The sequence below is a fragment of the Rutidosis leptorrhynchoides genome, chromosome 2 (assembly GCF_046630445.1).
Source record: "Rutidosis leptorrhynchoides isolate AG116_Rl617_1_P2 chromosome 2, CSIRO_AGI_Rlap_v1, whole genome shotgun sequence".
Lineage (NCBI taxonomy): Eukaryota > Viridiplantae > Streptophyta > Magnoliopsida > Asterales > Asteraceae > Rutidosis > Rutidosis leptorrhynchoides.
The window spans coordinates 477293627-477314789 of NC_092334.1; the positions used below are offsets into that span (position 1 = coordinate 477293627).

The 21163-nt window shown below is 36.2% G+C and overlaps 2 protein-coding genes and 1 long non-coding RNA gene across 4 annotated transcripts; 2 read left to right on the forward strand and 1 right to left on the reverse strand.

The window, feature by feature from the left end:
• The first annotated feature begins 10904 nt into the window (after positions 1-10904).
• On the forward strand, positions 10905-11690 carry LOC139892605 (germin-like protein subfamily 3 member 4). Its single transcript, XM_071875714.1, has one exon. It carries the CDS (start codon positions 10913-10915, stop codon positions 11582-11584), a length of 672 nt encoding a protein of 223 aa, XP_071731815.1. The 5' UTR covers positions 10905-10912; the 3' UTR covers positions 11585-11690.
• Positions 11691-14861: 3171 nt separating this feature from the next.
• Positions 14862-15953, forward strand: LOC139889412 (uncharacterized). Its single transcript, XM_071872366.1, has 2 exons — positions 14862-14941; positions 15719-15953. Exons 1-2 carry the CDS (start codon positions 14862-14864, stop codon positions 15951-15953), a joined length of 315 nt encoding a protein of 104 aa, XP_071728467.1.
• A 541-nt stretch (positions 15954-16494) lies between these two features.
• On the reverse strand, positions 16495-20053 carry LOC139892606 (uncharacterized). Of its 2 annotated transcripts, XR_011774167.1 has the most exons (7): positions 19874-20053; positions 19678-19764; positions 18891-19033; positions 18390-18448; positions 18031-18136; positions 17906-17960; positions 16495-16859 (listed from the first exon to the last, which is right to left on the reverse strand). It is a non-coding gene; the product is annotated as an uncharacterized lncRNA (long non-coding RNA). The 2 variants fall into 2 exon arrangements; XR_011774166.1 differs by having other exon boundaries at positions 19678-20053.
• Between the last annotated feature and the right edge of the window lie 1110 nt (positions 20054-21163).

Here is a 21163-nt window from a genome sequence, read left to right on the forward strand (position 1 = left end):
AAGAGAGCTATATAAGGAACCTAAGTAGTCTTAATTAGATAGCCATTGTTATGTAAATGAGTTCTAGAAGCTGTGGAATGTAATTTTACCGATTCTCTCTCATACCGAGTCTCCTTTCTACATACCGAATCTTACTCTATCTTATCATTTCTCTCAATCTCATCATGATCTGACCTATCAATCTTCATAAAATTTTCACTCTTTAATATAAAACCAACAAAATGGAACCCGATATTGCGAGATAATAATGTATAAACCAAGCAATATCATGGGCCTAGTTGAAATGACTATTTTACCTTGTGTGCATTTATATTGTTATTTTATTAATTGAGTGTTTATAGTCATCTGACTATTTGGTTGAGACCAGTTCGTGAAAAGGGTCACATAACAGGTTTGTTTGTTAAATTTGGACCTCGTTATGACTACATAATGAGGTGCGTTAGATTTCAGATAACTGATAAATACCCGTATGTTGTGGGATATGGCTTAAACCCACTTAAATGTGTGTTATGTATCTGCTTCTTAGATTCATTCCAGATTCCTCTTCACACTCTCACTCCCGTACCTAACCCTTTATAGCTCACAAACCTTAGATCCTTCAATCTTGCTCGTTGAAGTGTTTAATGTTTAGAATTTGATTGCTTGTGTTTCAGTGATCAAAACAAGGTCAGATTTCATGTATTAATCTTGTTACAATTTAGGTTTAGGTTAAAATGGCTTTTCTTGAGTCTGATGCTTTAAATCTTGTTGTTGTGGTGTTGTTTGTGTTGATAGTTGATAGATTGTAGTTGTATATATGTTATATATGCTTCATGTACCTGTAATCGACCAGAAAGAGTCCCAAATGGTGGATTTGAGCATTTAAGCTCGATATAGATGCTGCTACTGCTGTTCGTCCTCACTCGCACAAGTGAGAGGCTACTCGTATGAGTGAGTTAGTCACCCACACGAGCGAGTGGTCAAACGTGTGGTGAACCTCAGGGTTGAGCTGATGTTTCAGTGGTGTTTTTAGGTTAAGATGACTCGTACGATTGAGCTGTCACTCGCACGAGTGACCTGACAGTTGGTTATTTTGTGTTGTTTTGTCTATTTGTTTGTGATACCGAATTAAACAAGACATGATACTAACTTTAGCTGTATCTTTCTCAGGTGGAAAAGATTCAGAGAAGGCTCGGTAAGATTAGAACTTTGAGTACCTTCTATTGCCGATAAGCAGTGAGTGGGATAATCTAGGAGTTATCGTATAGGGCAGCAAGATATGCCACTGTTGCATGATATGTTTAGTAGTTTCCGTTATAGTTTTTATGATATATGTTGCCTATTCGTTTTGGTTCCGTGCACGTGTTAGCCCGACCTTGCTTTTGATCAGGTTAGCTACCACCCTTGCTTTGGATCATGCTGGAGAACAACAACCTTGCTTTTTATCAGGTTGGGCACGATGGTTGCTGATTGAGGGGTATAAGTCTGAATGACGCATATCCTGCGTGTGGAAGCCTTATACTAAGATTCAGTAACACGAGTTTTCGGTAAACCCCAGTCCGATCAACTAGTGGTTGCGTGTCCGGCCAAACCACCGAGTCTTTTCAGGTCACTTCGTTGTGATTACTTGAGTGGTTGTTGTTGTATACTCTGTTTTGTGACTGTCGTATAGCTTGTGACTGTATGCGTTATTTTGATAGATTATTCCATTCACTTAGCTTTATGCTAACCCCTCCACCTTCCCCCTTGCAGGTTGTAGATTTTTGCATGCTAGGATATGGGTGAAGATGGTCGTGATTGGTTATGTTTGACGAGTCCAAAACTCCAATGTCGTTTTGTTATTTAAGGAAATTGGTTGTTTAACGTAACACTGTTCTATGTCATGGTTTGTAATTTATAACATTTATGTTGGATAATTCAATATGTGTTCGCCTTCCGCTTTGTAAAAAAAAAAAAAAAAAAAAAAAAAAAAACAGGGTGTTTCACATCATACAAGTATTAGCACATGTTCGTAGTGATTACCTCAAATAGAGGCGAATAGATTAGAAAGTTTTCCCTGAGATTTGACCCACAATATCTTTTTCTTCCTTATTCGTATTTTGGTTTTCGTATCACGCATGGCCAAGAGAAGAGTAAGGAAGAAAGCAAAGAGATGAAAGAAGAGAAAGCTAACTAAATCCGGACCACTGGCATAAAGCAGGTGGCTGGAGGTGAAGAAATTAGGCGGGCTGGTTGAGATGAATTCTTGGATACTGTGTCCAAGGAAGAACATGAAACAAACGCTTTAAAGAAGTTTTTAGTTATTATTAATATTAGGATTTTTGTAATGATTGCAGTTACGACTGTTGTTGAGGTGCATAAAAGACTTGTACATAGTGGTTACCAATGACAATGAAGTAGCGATTATTGAATTGTACAAGAATTTTATGTACCTTAACGATAGCCTAAGTGCGGTCATTACAAAAATCTTTATTATAATAATTTTTTATGTTTCCTATTTTTCCCAAGGACTTGAAGTTTATTCACATTTACAACTTCCAACCCTTAACTTTGAATCAACCCGCTTACGACGTTACCTAGTACCTACGATTCATCGAAACCAGCTGACATTATTTCAATCACAAATAAAAAAAACTATACTTTAATCTGTAGGTTAGGCCGGTCTCGTAATTCATGCAATTCTCCCGTCCATCGATTGATCACGCGAGTTGATGTCTTCTTTTTAGCAGTGGCATAGAGAACTGTGAGGACTGAAACAAAGTAAGAAACATATGAAATAAGGTGTCGAGAGTTAATGGGAAAGACGTGCCCATTGAGAGTATTTTTTTCTCTTAAAGATAATGTCGATGACATAGAATGTCAAAAACTCGATTTTTAACCGTGAAGGAGTACCTTTTATGCGAAATTGACGATGGAAATGCGTTTAGGAGGCACGAGAGAGTCGGATTAGAGCTTCGAATCGATTAAAAAGCATGTTTAATGAAATGACATTAGATTCGAAATTATATGCGTTATACATAATTACATTGCGAGTGAAATAATAGGCCTTAAAACTCTTCTTGATCGAATTATCAACTATAATGAACCTTTGTTGAGCTTTTTAAACAAATGTCGCTATCACGTACTCTAAGACTATTCCTAACACTGCCTGTGACGTCACATGCAAATGTGCACTTTTTGGCGACCTTTCAATCGAGGGTTTGGTATTTTCCGCAAGGGTGACTCGTAGCGCCATTTGATTGAGCTCTCTGATTCTTCTTTCCTTACGTGCTTTAGATATAACTAGCTTACGAACCCTCGCTTCGTGCCGGGGTTCGGTTTTCAATGTATTTTAGTGTGTTTAGTTTGTAAAATTATTTCTTAAAATTATTTCGTGGCTAACGATGATGTCGTTGAAGCGCAACTCGAGTCGAACTAAAAGGTATAATCCGTGAAATATTTAAATGTTATTTTAAATTAACAATATATGTGCATCTCCGTGTTTCGCTATGAATTGTCGACTTTTAAAAATTTAACGCAAAATCAACGTGTATGAAAAGTACCTCAAATATTTAGCTTTTTTAAAAAAAATAGTCCATTTTGCGTATAGTTAGTGACATGGTGTTCCTAAAATTATTTTGAGTTTAACGATGGTGTCGGAAAAATTTAACTCGTTGCAAGCGAGAAGATATGACCCGTTGAATATTTGGGTGGAGTTTAGTTAAGATTTTTTATGAGAATTGTTATTTGACACTTTACCCCCCTGTTTGGGGGTCGTTTTAATTTTTGAACAAAGTTTCGGAGTTTTTTTTTTTTTTTTTTAAATGGGAAAAAGGTGGAATCGAAAAAAAATAAAAAAGGGTGAAAGGACGGAATATATTATATAATATTATTATAGTTATAACAACGGGGAGGCGAGTCGGGTCGGGTTGGGGTAAGGGGGTAGAGTTGGGGGGTGTTTTGTATTTTCTCGAGGGTGTGGGGTTTTTTTAGTAAAATTGGGAAGGGGGCCGATTCGTACGTTGGATAAAGTTTGAGGTCCTTAGTGTGAGATTGAGATAGTCCAAATAGTACTATTCATTTGGACTATCTCAATTAGATAAATAGTATAATAGATTCCGGATCAGGTGTAGATCGGTCGTGGTTTGGATCGAGTGTGGGTCATACTTCCGCAATTGCGGGAATATGTTGACTTTTTTTCATTTTGGTTATGGAAAGTGAAACTCGTTTCTCCCGGTAATTAATCTTGAATTTTCCTTTTTTTCTTTTCTTTTTGTTTATTTGAATACCCCATTATTTTACATGTTTGAATTTTAAGTAACTGGATTTCGAGTTTGATGTATATATGTGTGAAGTTTTAAGAAACATGTTATATATCTGTCGTCGTTAATGGATTTATGCATATTATGTGTTTGATTAAATGTCAGACTGAATGTTAGTTCTTTATTTTCATTGTATCTTTAACTCGTAATACTCTTCACTACATAATGTTGTCCGTATTATCGCATTGGTGCGTGATGTTGTTTTTGGAAACCACATGAGATTAGTTCTGCCATTGACTGAGCACGCTCAACTATAAAGTTCTTTTAGGTGATCTGATACTCACGCTTGTGACTCCAAAACGTGCTGAGTCAGGTAAATTTAATGAATACTTATGAACCCAACAGTTCTCAAATTTAGAGCTGATGTGGGATTCGTGTAGGGTGTTGTTATACATAGTAAAATACGGGTTCGAGTAATTATCTGTGATTCTTTGAAACTGAAGTGAATTCCTTATGTGTAAAGCGTTTTCGATGAAAAATATTAATGCATAAAATCTGTTTTTCTACAATATATTAGGGATGCTTTTGTTGGATGTGCAAAGAAGATCAAAACAAAGAAACAGGTACCAGGTCGCGTTCGGGCATGGTTTGTCGCGAAACGCGACTGTTTGGAACGCGACATGTGGAGCTGGAACGCGACATATCAATCAGTAATCAGGGCTTGATGACTATCGCGTTTTGATCAAGGTTGTCGCGTGTGGATGCAGTTCATCGCGTACCGCGATGGGGTGTCGCGAAACGCGACATTGTTCGTGGCCAGCAAGTTATTTGATTTGTTTCCTAATTTTGATTAGCACTATAAATATACCCTTTGTATTCTGTAACCCGATGTACGAAAATCAATTAAAAAAAAGCTCTCTAGTTGCCCGTGGACTAAAGCAATCATACCGATTGCATATAACCACGTAAATTCTTGTGTCTTTTATTTTTCTTGCATTTATTTTGTCCGTTTGTCGTTTGTGGGATCACAATCTATAGATTGGTGATCGATGTTGGGTCCATAAATTCCTAACAACTGGTATCTAGAGCACAAGGTTCGTATTGGGCGCGATGGCGGACGAAGGAAAGTTTAGGATTGATCGGTTCGATGGGAAAGATTTTGGATTTTGGAAGATGCAAATAGAAGACTATTTGTACCAGAAAAAATTACACTTACCACTTGAAGAGAAGAAGCCGGATAGCGTTAAACAAGAAGATTGGGATCTCCTAGATCGCCAAGCTTTAGGAGCGGTTAGGATGTCTCTTGCAAAAAACGGTGCATATAACGTTATTAACGAGAAGACTACGTTTGGGTGCTTAAAGGCACTTACAAACATGTATGAAAAACCTAACGCCGCTAATAAGGTTTTTCTCATGCGTCAATTGTTCAACCAAAAGATGAAAGAAGGTGCGTGTGTTGCAGATCATATCAATGATTTTAACAATCTCATTACAAGATTGGCCTCGGTGGAGATTGTATTTGATGATGAACTTCAGGCACTGATTTTGCTTTCGTCTTTGCCTGAAAGTTGGTCGGGTACAGTTACTGCAGTTAGTAGTTCCACAGGAACCACTAAGCTCAAGCTTGAGGGGATCAAGGATTTGATTCTAGGGGAAGAAACTCGTAGGAGGAATTCCGGGGAATCATCGGGGTCGCTCTTAAATACCGACAGGGGCAGGAAGAACGATAAGGGTACGAAGAAGGGTAAGAAATTCAAAAAGAGGTTTAACTCTAAGGACCGAGAATCTGCGATTTGTTGGAATTGCAATCAAAAGGGTCACTTTAGCACTCAATGTAAGAATCCAAAGGTGGATAAAGCTAGGGTGAACTTCACTTCCGAGGATACGGATGACGGCTTGGTGTGTTGTGTTGAAAATTCGGTTGAAGCTTGGATCATGGATTCGGGTGCATCATTCCATGCTAATCCTAGTAAGGAGATGATGAAGAATTTTAAGGCGTATCGGGGGAAGGTGAGATTGGTGGATGACAAACGCTTAGACATAAGAGGCATTGGAGATGTGATATTGAAGACATCCAATGGTTCCAATTGGACTTTGAAAGATGTGAGGTATATTCCGGATTTGAAAAGGAAGCTTATCTCTATAGGTCAATTGGATGAAGAAGGTAATCATACTACCTTCGGTGATCGCAAATGGCGTGTTCTAAAGGATGGTCAAGTCGTGGCATCGGGACATAAAAGGGGAACTTTATACATGGTCGAGGTGTTCGATGATGATGAGGTTAATGTGACGAGTAATGTAGGGGCCGATTCTACTCTATGGCACCGAAGACTAGGGCATATGAGTGAGAAGGGGATGAAGTTGCTAGTTTCTAATGGGAAGATTCCGGGTTTGAAGAAAGTGGATATCGGGTTTTGTGAGCCATGTACTATGGGGAAACAAAAGAAGGTATCATTCGGGAAATCGGGAATTGCGCCAAAGAAGGAGAAGCTTGAACTTGTTCATTCCGATGTCTATGGACCTACAACGGTTGAGTCGCATGGTGGTTCCCGCTACTATGTAACCTTCATTGATGACTCCACAAGAAAGGTATGGGTTTACTTTCTCAAAGTTAAATCTGATGTGTTTTCTACTTTTAAAGTGTGGAGAGCTGCTGTTGAAAACGAGACTAACTTGAAAGTTAAGTGCTTGAAATTTGACAATGGAGGAGAATACAGCAGTAAAGAATTTAAAGACTATTGTGCGGAACATGGTATTCGTATGTTGAAAACTGTTTCGGAAACACCACAGCACAATGGGGTTGCCGAACGCATGAACCGGACGCTCAATGAGCGGGCTAGGAGTATGCGGTTACATGTGGGTCTACCAAAGATATTTTGGGCAGATGCCGTGAACACGGCAGCTTATTTGATTAACAGGGGACCCTCAACACCGTTAGAGTTTCGAATTCCAGAGGAAGAGTGGACCGGTAAAAAGGTGAGTTTGGCTCACTTAAGGGTTTTCGGTTGTAATGTGTATGTGAAAACCAAAGACATTGACAAAGACAAGCTTGAAGCAAAATCAAGAAAGTGTACTTTTATCGGGTATGGGTTGGATGACATGGGTTATAGGTGTTGGGACAATGAGGCAAGGAAGGTGATTCATAGTAGAGATGTTACTTTTGATGAAAGCTCGTTGTATGACACCAATGTAACGGTTAATTCTAGTCATAGTCCGGTTATGCTTGATAAGTTTGTTGATGTGAATACAGGTTCTAGTGGGAGTTCGGGAACTATTGAATTTCCAATTGACAGTGAGGATCAAAGTGATGGAGATGATTCGGAGAGTGGTGCTAGCTCCAAAAATGATGAGAGCTCTATTGGTGGGGACGATGGTGACTTAACTCGATCACCACCACCCGTTACTCCACCATTGAGACGCTCTAGTAGAACGCCCAAACCTACTGTTAGGTTTTCTCCATCGACAAACTATTTGCTCTATACCGAAAACGGTGAACCCGAGAGTTATTTTGAAGCAAGACAATCTAAAGAATCCATACAGTGGGAGCTTGCTATGAAAGAAGAAATGGGGTCACTTATCAAGAATAAGACATGGTCTTTAGTGAAATTACCTCCAATGAAAAAGGCGTTGCACAGTAAATGGGTCTTTCGGGTCAAAGATGAGTTGAACGGGTAAAAGCGGTACAAAGCTCGGTTGGTAGTTAAGGGGTTTCAATAAAGAAAAGGAGTTGATTATAATGAGATCTTTTCTCCAGTTGTGAAGATGACTACTATTCGTTTGGTTTTGAGTATTGTTGCTGCTGATGACTTACATCTAGAACAATTAGATGTAAAGACCGCATTTTTACATGGGGATCTTAAAGAGGAGATTTATATGGTGCAACCAAAGGGCTTCGACGTAGTTGGTAAAAATAGATGGGTTTGCAAATTAAAGAAAAGTTTGTATGGGTTAAAACAAGCACCACGGCAATGGTACTTGAAGTTTGATGAATTTATGACAAGGAGTGGTTTTACAAGGAGCGAGTAGGATCATTGTTGCTACTTGAAGAAATTCAAGTCCTCCTATATTATATTGTTGCTTTATGTTTATGACATGTTGATTGCAGGTTAGGACATGTTAGAGATCAACAGGTTGAAGAGAAAGTTGTCTCACGCATTCGAGATGAAAGACTTAGGGGCTGCTAAACGGATACTCGGGATGAGTATTGAAAGGAATCGGGTTGAAGGTACTTTAACTTTGTCTCAAACCAAGTATATCGAGAAAGTGTTAGAGCGGTTCAACATGGGTGATTCAAAGGCAAGATCCGTGCCTTTAGGCGGTACCTTAAAGTTAACAAAAAGTCAAGCACCTACAACGGAAGTATACAAAGAGGAGATGGCTCAAATTCCGTATGCATCGGCAGTAGGTAGTATTATGTATGCAATGATTTGTTCAAGACCCGACATAGCTTATGCAGTGGGAGTTGTGAGTCGTTTTATGTCGAATCCGGGTAAAGAGCATTGGGAAATTATAAATTGGCTTTTGCGCTACTTGAAAGGTACTTCTAAAATGGGGTTGCAATTCACTAAAGGTGATTCCATTTTGAGAGGGTACGTTGATGCTGATTTGGGTGGTTGTGACGATTTGGGAAGAAGCACTACGGGGTATGTTTTCACGGTTGGTAAGACAGCGGTTAGTTGGATGTCCAAGCTTCAAAGTTGTGTTGCGCTGTCAACAACGGAGGCTGAGTATATGGCAGCAGCAGAAGCATGCAAAGAACTTGTATGGCTGAAGAATTTTATGTTTGAGTTGGGACGAGTTCAACAAGACTATGTCTTGCACTGTGATAATCAAAGTGCTATTCATTTGGTGAAGAACCCGGTGTTTCATGGTCGTACGAAACACATAAAGCTAAGGTATCATAAAATTCGTGAACTTATTGAAGATGGTACTTTAGTTGTTAAGAAAATTCCTGGTACGGAGAATCCTGCTGATATGTGTACTAAGGTGGTTACGATCGGAAAGTTGAAGCTTTGCATAGCTTCAACTGGTCTTCTTGTTACTTGATGAAAGAAGACGGCAACTAGAGAGCTCTAAGGGTTATTGGTTTTGATTTCGACAAGTAGTGTTGAAGACCTTGTATCGAAAGTCTGCTCTTCCAGCGATGTTGAGTTTGCGTGTCCCATGTTTGATTGGCGGTATGAAAGGTGGTTCGACGTTCTTGGTTGAAATGGTTGGTTTTTTGGGTTGACGAGATTTCTGGGTTTTGCTCTCCTTTGAGTGGGAGATTGTTGGATGTGCAAAGAAGATCAAAACAGAGAAACAGGTACCAGGTCGCGTTCGGGCATAGTTTGTCGCGAAACGCGACGGTTTGGAACGCGACATGTGGAGCTGGAACGCGACATATCAATCAGTAATCAGGGCTTGATGACTATCGCGTTTTGATCAAGGTTGTCGCGTGTGGATGCAGTTCATCGCGTACCGCGATGGGGTGTCGCGAAACGCGACATTGTTCGTGGCCAGCAAGTTATTTGATTTGTTTCCTAATTTTGATTAGCACTATAAATATACCCTTTGTATTCTGTAACCCGATGTACGAAAATCAATAAAAAAAAAAAGCTCTCTAGTTGCCCGTGAACTAAAGCAATCATACCGATTGCATATAACCACGTAAATTCTTGTATCTTTTACTTTTCTTGCATTTATTTTGTCCGTTTGTCGTTTGTGGGATCACAATCTATAGATTGGTGATCGTTGTTGGGTCCATAAATTCCTAACAGCTTTTCTATCTATTTTGTTGTGATATGGTAGTTGGTATTCTTGTTTGTTAACAGAAAACGTAAATTTTATGTACGGTATGCTGTATGTGTTTAAGAGTTACTATGTTAGCCCTGACATGGGTTACAAACTGAAAAGGGTCTGCAGGTTAATGCTATGATGAAAACTAGGTAAACATATTTGCCTTAGAATTAAAAATGCGAGGACCACCATCATGAAGGCATCTACTGGATCGGATAACCGTCACATCGTGTTGCATGATATTGCTTCATTGCGTGTCAACCCATCTATAATCGACGTCAAAATTGGGTCCAGAACATATACATTGTAAAATGCATGAAAAAGGACAGGGGAAGCACAAGTATTCCATTGGGATTTAGGTCATTAGGGCTGCGAGTTTATAATAATCACAAATTAGGATTTTATAAGCGTCGTACAGATATTATACGACAACCTGGCCCTAATTATTTATATTTATTTTACCTGTATGATTCGTTTGAGATGAATCATAACCCAAATCGACCCGTTATATGTAAACAGATAAAAATTGCAATGCTTACTTTACATTTAGAACCATGACCTCTATCAAATGTAATATGACCCATGCTATTACTATGACCTAATCAAGCGTAATATAAACATTTTATTTTACTAAATTTTTTTATTATAAATTAACTTACTTTGGCAATCTTTATTGTAAAGAGTTTAGTGCATGGAGCCCATTCGCTGTTTACAATTAGGATAACAACATCATATCCTTCTTGATACCAATAAATATATTCTTGTAACTTAATCAAACATGAAGACTAGCAGTAAAGCTAACTCCAACTCAACTATGTTTCTTCCCTTGTATGCAACCCTACCCATATATATAACTACTCCACCTCATGTATTTAAATCAGGATACCAAATTACTCCACTGACACTAAAAAACAATGTCCAGCTCAAATCTTGTTTTTGCAGTTACCATTTTCGTCGCTTCTTATTTTTATAGTCTAACCGCAAATGCCGATAACTTACAGGACACATGTCCAACCGACACGTCCCCTGATCAAACCACGTTCATCAATGGCTTCCCTTGCAAAAATCCATCGAATATCACAACTTCCGATTTCAAGAGTTTACTATTAAGTCAACAAGGTAGCACCGATACATTTTTACGCTCATCTGTTACTATAGTCACAGCTGCTGTGTTCCCTGGTCTTAACACGTTAGGTTTGTCTACGGCTCGAACCGACTTACAAGTTGACGGGCTAATTATGCCACACACGCACCCAAGAGCCACCGAAATGGTGTTTGTCGCGAAAGGTGCTGTGATTGTAGGGTTTATAGACACAAATAGTCAACTTTTTCAAAGTGTTTTAAGAGAAGGAGATGTTTTTGTGTTCCCAAAAGGGTTGTTGCATTATTGTTTGAATTCTGGATTTGAAGATGCACTTGTTTACTCTGTGTTTAATGCTCAAAACCCGGGGGTGGTTGATATATCGAACGCTATGTTTGGAGGGGAAGCTGAAATGATGAAAACAGCTATTGCGAAACTGGTGTCTCTTAATAGGGTCGAAGATGTTCGTGTAGATGGTAATACGAATTTATACGATGAGCTTTAGACCTTGTTAATATGATGTTTGTTTTGTTTTTGAGCTTATTACTGTTCTTGATTGATGGGGTCATGTGTGTGTATATGAAATCATCGATATACTGGCACGTATATGCTTGTACAAATGATATCAACCTTTGTTCAAAATAATTGAATCTCAACGTCTTCAATCTGCTTTAAGTTTTTGTGGGCAACTATTTTAAACTTGGCTGAAAATGAAACTATTTTAAACGGGTCAATTTGGGTTTCAACGGGTCAAGCGGGCAACTCTTTAAAACTTGGCTTAAAAGGAAACCGGTCAAATGAGTCAACTAGATCAAACCTTGCCAGGAGTCAAGTTGAGTCAGCCCGACCCAAGTATTTAGACCCTTTTACAAGATTGCCCGTGTTTTACTCATCAATTAACAAGCCCTGTCTATTTTGTCACCTTTGAAAACTTGTAAAAGCTGGAATCTTGAAATGAATATCGAATTAATCACAATGGTTTATGTTGTTTGTTGGCCAAAGCAAAGTTTCATGTCAATTACAAGGGTAACTCCCTAATCGAGCCAGTTCAACAGGTGAGTCAAGCAGTAACACAACTTAAACCCAACATTAATATGCACGTGCCTTTTTTTATGTATACGTACCTGAATGGAAATGTTTCACAATTTTTGGCTAATAATTTAAGATACTTTCTGCGTGGACCGACAACAGAAGACACGAGTTTTTGATGAATTCTACAAATTAAAAGTCTATCTGAAGATCAAGATGCAACTGCTGATTTTATGTGATGGTAATGTCAATAATAAATTAATAATGTGCCTTCATTTTTATCCCTTCTCAAAACCTATTGAGATGTCTTTCCGCTACAACGGTTGTTCGCGTTAGAGCTACCTGAAGAGGGTGATTCTGCAGGATCGGAATCCAGAAGCTGCAAGGAGTGTTAAATACCTCCGTCATGTACTCATTATTCGCCTTCCCGTTCGACATGACAGCTGATTCATCATTTAGCAGAGTTAGAACACATACTAATTCTGTACGTATCCTTTTATCAGCAAACTGTATAAGAGTAGAGGCATGGTTCACTTGATGTACCCAGTTAGGCTTAATTCGTGTATTGATCTTGTAACATCATTCTAATACCGCAGAGCATAACATAACGAATAGTAAAAGTAAATCAATTTTTCTCCGAAATGACTGGATCATCTACAAACTTTGTTGATCCTAATCTTTCAATCCGTTAACTTTTTCTGTAAATATGATCCTGATCTTTCAATTTGTTGACTTTTTCTGCTAATTTGACTAATCAAAAATCGTGATTTTTGGTGTAATTTAATGAGTTTGAATTGATTTGAGTAGCTTAGGATAGTCATTTTACATTGATTATGCGAATCAATTCGGGTTTAAAAACACTCCCCAATTATTAGCCTAATAATAAAGATGTGAGTTGTGGGCTTCGTCCAATCGTAAGGCTTGGTTTATGATGTATAAATATCTAGGCCCACCTCATTAGTCACCAAGAATTCACATCCCTAGTCGCATACCCTAAACGCTTTCTAGAAATCATTTAGAGATCGAACCACAACCGAGATCATGAAAGCCGTGGAACGATTATACAATCTTGTAATCGTACATTCATTTTCAATATCATTAATATGTTCGATTAATGCTTCTTATCTTGCTCTTATTTACTCCCTCCGTCTCAGACTTTCTGTTTACTTTTCAGTTTTACCTTTATTTTTTCTTTCACCTTAAATCTTTTTCACATATATCAAGGGCATAATAGAACTTAACCTTCTTATTCTTTTATGTTTATGAAAGTGGACTATTAATTTGAGACATTCTAAAATGAAATACTGGACAAAGATTAGGGACGGAGGGAGTATATAGTTTATTTATACAAGTGTTCTTCATCATACATACATATACGTAATTTTCTTTATATCCATACAATCAAGATCAGGAATTAAGCCAAGGTGAAACAACAAGATGCAACTGCCGGTTTTATAAGATGGTAATATTAATTAATAATAGTACCTACATTTTTACCCCTTCTCAAAACATGTATTATTTGCAAAAATGTGTGTATCGGCAGGGACACCTAAATCATGTGCTTATTATGAAAACTCACCAAACTCGACTATTGTAATAGTCGGACGCCTGTAAAATACCTCCACCAAATACTCTTATGTAACGGGAACAAGACTAATATGACTGTAACAAGAGGTGTAAATTCTTAACACGAATGGGGCTCAGACCCAATGGGCCCAGCTTCTAAGGCAACGAATACCATTTGCGCCAATGCGCGTTGGTTTTATTATTTTATTTCCGGATGGTGCGTTTCTACGCCGCAACATGATCTTCATTCCTATGATAAAAAAATACTTGAAAATTTATATTTGTGAGCCTATGAATCTATGATCCAGAACATTTGGGTCTTATCTGATATCCCCACATAAACTAGTAAACAAATGGGTAAGTTTGTGATTGAATATGGCAGCATGACTCACAACTTTATTATATTTAGATTTTTGTGGGGAAGATGGGCACTTGTTCAGGCATTATCCTTTAAGCCCATACAATGGGGGGATTATTGGTGGTACCCCCATCTTCACCATTTTTTTACTTTTATGTTATCTTGATTTATTTTTTTCAAAAATGTTGATAACTAGATATGCTTAGTGATTAACATGATGAGTTACCAATTACAAGGACAATACGCAGATGATAATGTGGAGATTACGCTCCAGATCGTCCAACTAAGTCGTTGAAAAAAGTGTTCTAACTGTATTGAGAGACATGCCCATCTTTAAGATTTTGGTTCTGTTTACAGTCAATATTAATTTGAATTTCAAGTATTAGAACAAATCAGCTTAACATACTTACAGTCCACAGAAGATGTTGGCATGCACATTATTGGTCCAACATTTATATTTCTATAGAATAGAATTTATTTGTTTATTTATTATTATTATTATTATTATTATTATTATTATTATTATTATTATTATTATTATTATTATTATTATTATTATTATTATTATTATTATTATTATTATTATTATTTTTGCTTTTTACTATATTAAGATCAGTGAAGTGTAGATGACTTGTAGGAATGGGAAAGATGATGTATGGCCAAACATTTTCTTGGGAAATCAAACTGTCTCTTGTGATTCAAGATCAACTTGTTACTTTAAATTTAGAAAATATAAATAACACGAAATATATTTAAAAAATTCATTTAAAAAAAAAAATCCAGTAAATAAAAAAACGTGTATATAAAGAGGATGGAATGGTGAAGCTAAATGAGATCAGTTGATCCTCACAAGATGTCTGCATCAATTGGAAGAGGAGCTGCTCAAAACATGCATACAGTCTATATCAAGTAAACTCTTTATCCATCTACATGTATATCTAATTATCTATACTTGTTTCAAACATTAAGTATTGTGTTCTATGATTTTCTTTCTCATTTGAGGGAGTACTACAATTGTTCTACATATCCTAGCTCGCACACACGTGATTGGATATTGTTGTTGTATATTATTCTACGTATGTAATACACACAGAGCGATAAATAATTATATAAATACACTTTAACTTCCTTATGATATTTGTTATTCTTCTAATGACCATGAATAAAAAGACAATTGAATAAACAAACAGCAAGATAGATGCCAATATGCAATATGTATTACCAACGAGCGTTTGCTTCAATGGTATCATGCCTCGGTGTGGAAGGGTCCGCGATTAGTTGCCAAACAACCCGGGTTCAATTCCTGGGGGTGAAAGGTTTTCTCTCCAATTTCCTGCGATTAGTTGCCAAGCAACTCAGGTTCCGCGATTAGTTGTCAAGCAACCCGGGTAGGAGTTTCCTTCTAGCGTGTGTGGGTGCAAATGATGAGGGTCGTTGAAATAAATGATCCGTTGATGCAAATTTGCCGTTCAAAAAAAAAAAAAATATGCAATATGTATTGGGTTTGTAAGGTTAATATCACTTGGCATACCTCAAAAATGATTCATCTTCTTGTTGTATGAATAATTTTGAAATAATTATCTTTTGCTAACTTAAGAAACTTCTATATAGTTGACCTTGTTTAAGTTGTTGGGATTTGATCATATCATAATTAACTTGATTACACCTTAATTACAATCCTTGTAGACCAGCATTGAGGAAGGCATATCATAAAAAGAGTGGAGGGTCGGACACTACCAAATTGAATCATGACGAAGCTAAAAACAAGAACCTTAACAACGGATCCCCACCTAGTACCGTTACTTGGATTCCTGATACTCGTACCGGAATCTTTTATCCTAAGGGTAACGAAAAGGTGATTGAAGATGTTCCTTCTCATGCTGCCAAGGATTACACTGTTAATTGGTTTTCGAAACCATAAAATATGTTGTAATCTTCTCTTGCTTGTAAGTTTCTTGCTTTATTATGAATTTATGACAAGTGATGATCAATAAAACTATAAACAGAGGTGTATTTATTGTTCATATGTATATATATTCGTTGAGTGATTAGCTTGCAAGTCATTAGTTCATACGCTTGATCTATTATGATGTAGCTAACCCATTCGAAAGAAAATAAGCATAGATAGATTGAATATACAGCCCTATTTTATTTAATTCATACCGTGATAACTAAAAAAGTAAAACCAATTCTCTAGCGCTCTCCATCGACCGCTCTCGCAATCAACATAGAAGAGGAACATTGTGTAACTCATGGTTAAAGGAAGATGAGGCTAGGATTCTAACCCGTGAGAATCCTACTAATCAAAAAGATGTGTAAGCTTAATGAATCAACTTGGCATTAATATCAATACGTTCACTATACATATATTGACAATACTATGAACATTATCATAAATCATACTAGCTGAAGACCCGCGAATTCGCGGGGTTTTTTGAGGGAAGAATCTCCATTGACTTGTTAAAATTATTTTATATTATATAGTATTGTTAGGTTTATAATAAATCGATTCAATTACGATATTAGTGTTACATGATTTATAATCAATGTAGGTTTTTTGAACTTTAAAACAATACATATAAAATAAAAATTGAACAACTAACAATGTAAAAAAAGGTTTACTTTCGTGTTGTGTCTTTTCACATTTGATGTTTGTATTTTGTATTTTGTTCCGTCTTTATCATCCACTAGAAAAGGTGGGACAAAAAGCGATACCGGGATGCATAACTTTCGTGTCTTTCACGAAGATTCTTGATGAAATACTTAATTCAATGCCAAACAACAATGAAGAATAGGACGATTCCCAGGGTAATCCTATCTGCAGAAACTGAAAACACAACACAACTTTTTTAAATATAGAGATCATATATAGTCATTTGAGTTCGGTCAAAGTCATTTGTCATAAGTCAAGTGTCGATCACAACATCAAACTATTCATAAGATTGTGAATTATGCATCTCGATTCAAAAACGTCTTGGGTACTTCTGATATTTATGAATTATTATTATGTGGAAAAACTTTAGCTAGAGTTGTTTCTAGGTGCACACATGATGTGCCCAAAACATGTTTTACAATCATTTGTTCAAAAACATCATTGGTACTTCTGATCTTTATGACTTAAAAGAAAGCAAACATTGTGTTCTTCTATACATAGACACCATAGATCTATCTAGCTTACAAATCATAATGGTAGTAAATAAACTAATTATGCATGAGCCATCTGTTTAAGTAACCAAGCATACATGAATGCAAAAGACATTAATATTGTGAATACAAAAAAAAGATGATAAATTAATAAGTGAAACTGGAGTATATTACCTAAATGTAGAGATGAACTACAATTAAGTAATCACCTGAAACAGATATGTTTTCATATGACTACTTTAGCAATTAATCTATCAATCTGCAGATTTTGTGGATGTGATTGAAGAAATGTGCCGAATGGCGAAACTACAGCGCATACCCGCATGTGGACAGATCAGATTCATATGACTATATTACCTAAATGTAGAGATGAACTACAATTAAGTAATCACCTGAAACAGATATGTTTTCATATGACTACTTTAGCAATTAATCTATCAATCTGCAGATTTTGTGGATGTGATTGAAGAAATGTGCCGAATGGCGAAACTACAGCGCATACCCGCATGTGGACAGATCAGATTCCATCACAAAGCATGGAGACTTTCGTAAGTGTGCCTATTTCGACCCATTTATCATTTTAACTTAGTGAGCACGTGAATTGTTCTAAGTGGATTACCCAAAAATTGGGGAAAGAGTAAGGATTCGTGCAAATGGGTCATTGTGAACATACACACGGTTGGAAGATAGGCTTCCATAAAGTACCACTGTAATAAAAGGTTGACATACCAGTATCATTTGGTCTATGGCGTACAATCCAACATCATATTGCATAACTTTGATTCTGCATTAACATTACTTGTCAGAAAACACATGGTACAATGAAAAGAACATCACAAAAGGATATTACAGACCTTCTTATCGTTATCATTAGCATCTTTATCAGTTTCACTATAGCTTTTCAAAATCTCATCCATATCATTCAACTTGGATGTAATCACGGCAGTAACTTCAAAATTTCTATCATTCAACAGTTTTAAAAAATATTAGGGTTATTAGAATGGAAAAAATAAATAATCAAAGCCTACAATTACAAAATTACACAGTTAAAAAGTGGTAGATAAAAAATTTGAATAATTAAATGACTTAAATCTAAACCCTTACCACAAAAAAAAACCTTTTGTTTTAAACAATTATCAATTACCCAGTTTATAAATTCAAAGGCAACAATCACTTAAAAAATACAAATGACCCATTTAAGCACACATCTTACCCGTCTATATCGCCAGTCGGATCAGTCTCAAGATACCGACTGCAATGATCTTTTATCACCTGAAATTATGATTAATCAACATGGATTATAGAATTATGCATGGTATGCTACCAAAAACCTAATTTATCACTATATAATGTTGGTTTTAAAAAACTGAATTTGTATTAAATAGATCCATGCATGTTGTAAAGAATCGGCTTTTTCAATCAGAAGAAGTCACTTCTAATCAGAACCCTAGCCAAATACCATAACACAATGAAACCAAATGTTATAACTTGTAACCTTGACGATATAAGGTAGAACTCTCTAATAGTGACTTCTTATGAATAAGATACGATCATGAATTGATTACAATAATCGAATAATTTATCAAAAAATTTCCACATTTCAGACTCACATATTTCATCAATAATGGTTTTCTTTTAATAGAAGTAGAGATCATTTGTCTTTGACCCAACCCAAGAAACCCAATGACTCCCAAGTCCCATCATGCTCTAATACCTTGTGAGCATGACCAATATCATATCCCTGCTTTTCCTATAAGTGGTTCCGATGAGTAACCATCATCCTACTCCCTTACATAATAATTGTTTGGTTGAGTAATGATTTAGCATTTGTCTTTGAACCTGCTGATCTTCTTTGACCTGTCACATATTTATAAGCACATAATAGTCCATATTCACAAAAGGTTCAGAAAGCAACTTTATTGTAATGCAAATCTGTTCAAATACGTCTCTTGTGTCAATGGATCCCAACAATCATATGTGTTCAGTAAAGGCTATATTAGCCTAAAAGACTTAACAACCATTATTAAGATTCATATTAAACCATGTAAAATAGTACCAATGTTAACATAATTATAACCCAAATCAGTCAATCCGGTTAAGATAATTGCATCAGTTCAGTTAACAAACATTAGTCAACCTAAATTACATAACACGAGCTTACTAATAGTCCCATTTTCGTTCTAATTCAATCTAAAAGTATTATAGTCAAATAAAATCCTACTATAATTCAACCAAATTAGTGAACCTAATTTTCATAAAAGCTCGAACTTATGTACTGATAAAAATTGACCTTGTCCTGTAAAATAATTTGACAAAAGATCGTACACAAATACAACTTAAATAGAACTTTTGTTGTATCAATTAAGATGTTGCATATCACCATCAAATAGATGTTGGGTTCTCTTTAACCACTCGTTAAATTATATATGTTTTCCCAACAGAGATAAACTCAGTCAATGCAGACTTATTCACATCTTATCTGCATAAAAAAAAACACATACATTTATCACCAGAAACTTTCACGAATTGTAAAAGTAAGTTGCTTGACCAAAAGTCCCCAATTTAAGCTCCATAATCAGGGCAAGAATCTGTCATTCACAAACGTAGTAACCATCTATCCAATTCCAAGAGGTCAGATCATAAAATAAAATGTCCCTTGAATTGCTGCAAGTAGAAAATGTATAACAACAAACTCACTAATCTCTTAACATCCAAATTTAATAGCTGCAAGTAGATCAGCAGCTGCAAGTCTGTGTGAAGACCCGTGAAGACACCCAAAAATCAGCAAAAACCCTATTTTGATATCCACAATGACTCTATTGAACCCTAATTTCTTTCGATCATATATTCACAATTCCGCTACTAACAGTGTTTAGTTTATTTCGAACAGTCAGATAAAATTGAAATTCAAGATGAATCGATTTATTGAAGATTTGATACGTGAATAATTGATCGTGCAATTTTTGTGAATGTAATACAGATCGATTGATGATAGAATTCTTGGATGTTAGAACAATTGAGCATGGAAATGATAATTGAGCATCGAAAACATGATTCAGAGAGAGTGTATGATCGATTAAACGAATGAAGCGTATTATTGAACCCCTAATTTTGCCTCAAACCCTAATATTTAGACCCCAAATCAACAATCGATTACAAATTTGGAACGAGACCTTTAGATCAATATAAACAGATACTAACCTCTGAATTCGATGGTTGCTCTAAATTCTGATTCTGGTAACTGAAAACTGGCCCTATTTTACCCTATTTTTCTTGAACAAATGAGAACTGCAAAGGTTAACCCTATTTTTTGAAATTCATCCGTGTTTCTTTTTTTTTAAGAGGAAGAGGGTAATTTAGTAATCAAACAAATCAAGGTCAAGATTATGAGGTCATAATCAAGATTAGGTAAAAATTAATGGTCTAGATTAGTGATTAATAATTAAATGGATGACTAAGATTAGATTTAGCTTTTTAAAATGACCTATTTTTAGTTTTGTTATTATATATAAAAGAGATATATATACTTGGGTCAATGATGGGCTAAAACTAATGGGTTTCATTATTATATAATTGACCTAAAATTGGGCTTCAAGAACACAACATCATCAATTCAGGTTTGATGCAACAACGCCCATCAATATTTTAAGAGAAATTGATCAAAACGCTCTCATTTTCAAAAATGTCTAACAATATGCCGTTAAAAATCGTAATTGCAAAAATGTTCATTGACCACGCATCACGCACCACGCACCCATGCTTGGGTTGGTGCAGATGCATGCTGCCGAGATACTGACCGAGAAAACGTTTCTTACGCAACCACGCGTGGTCCGTGGTGCTTGGTGGGCAAAAATCTTTGAATGACCATATCTTTTCACTTATAGCTCTAATTTACTCACCGTTGTGTTATCCGTTGGAACGTTTCTAAAGTGACAAAAATAATTTTGAAATCGGTCAGACCTATTATGATAATACAAATTTTTTAAT

Coding starts and splice junctions, on each gene's coding strand:
- LOC139892605 (XM_071875714.1), top strand. CDS start 10,913: ATGTCCAGCTCAAATCTTGTTTTTGCAGTTACCATTTTCGTCGCTTCT.
- LOC139889412 (XM_071872366.1), top strand. CDS start 14,862: ATGAGATCAGTTGATCCTCACAAGATGTCTGCATCAATTGGAAGAGGA. Junction 14,942..15,718: donor ATGCATACAGTCTATATCAA/GTAAACTCTTTA, acceptor CAATCCTTGTAG/ACCAGCATTGAGGAAGGCAT.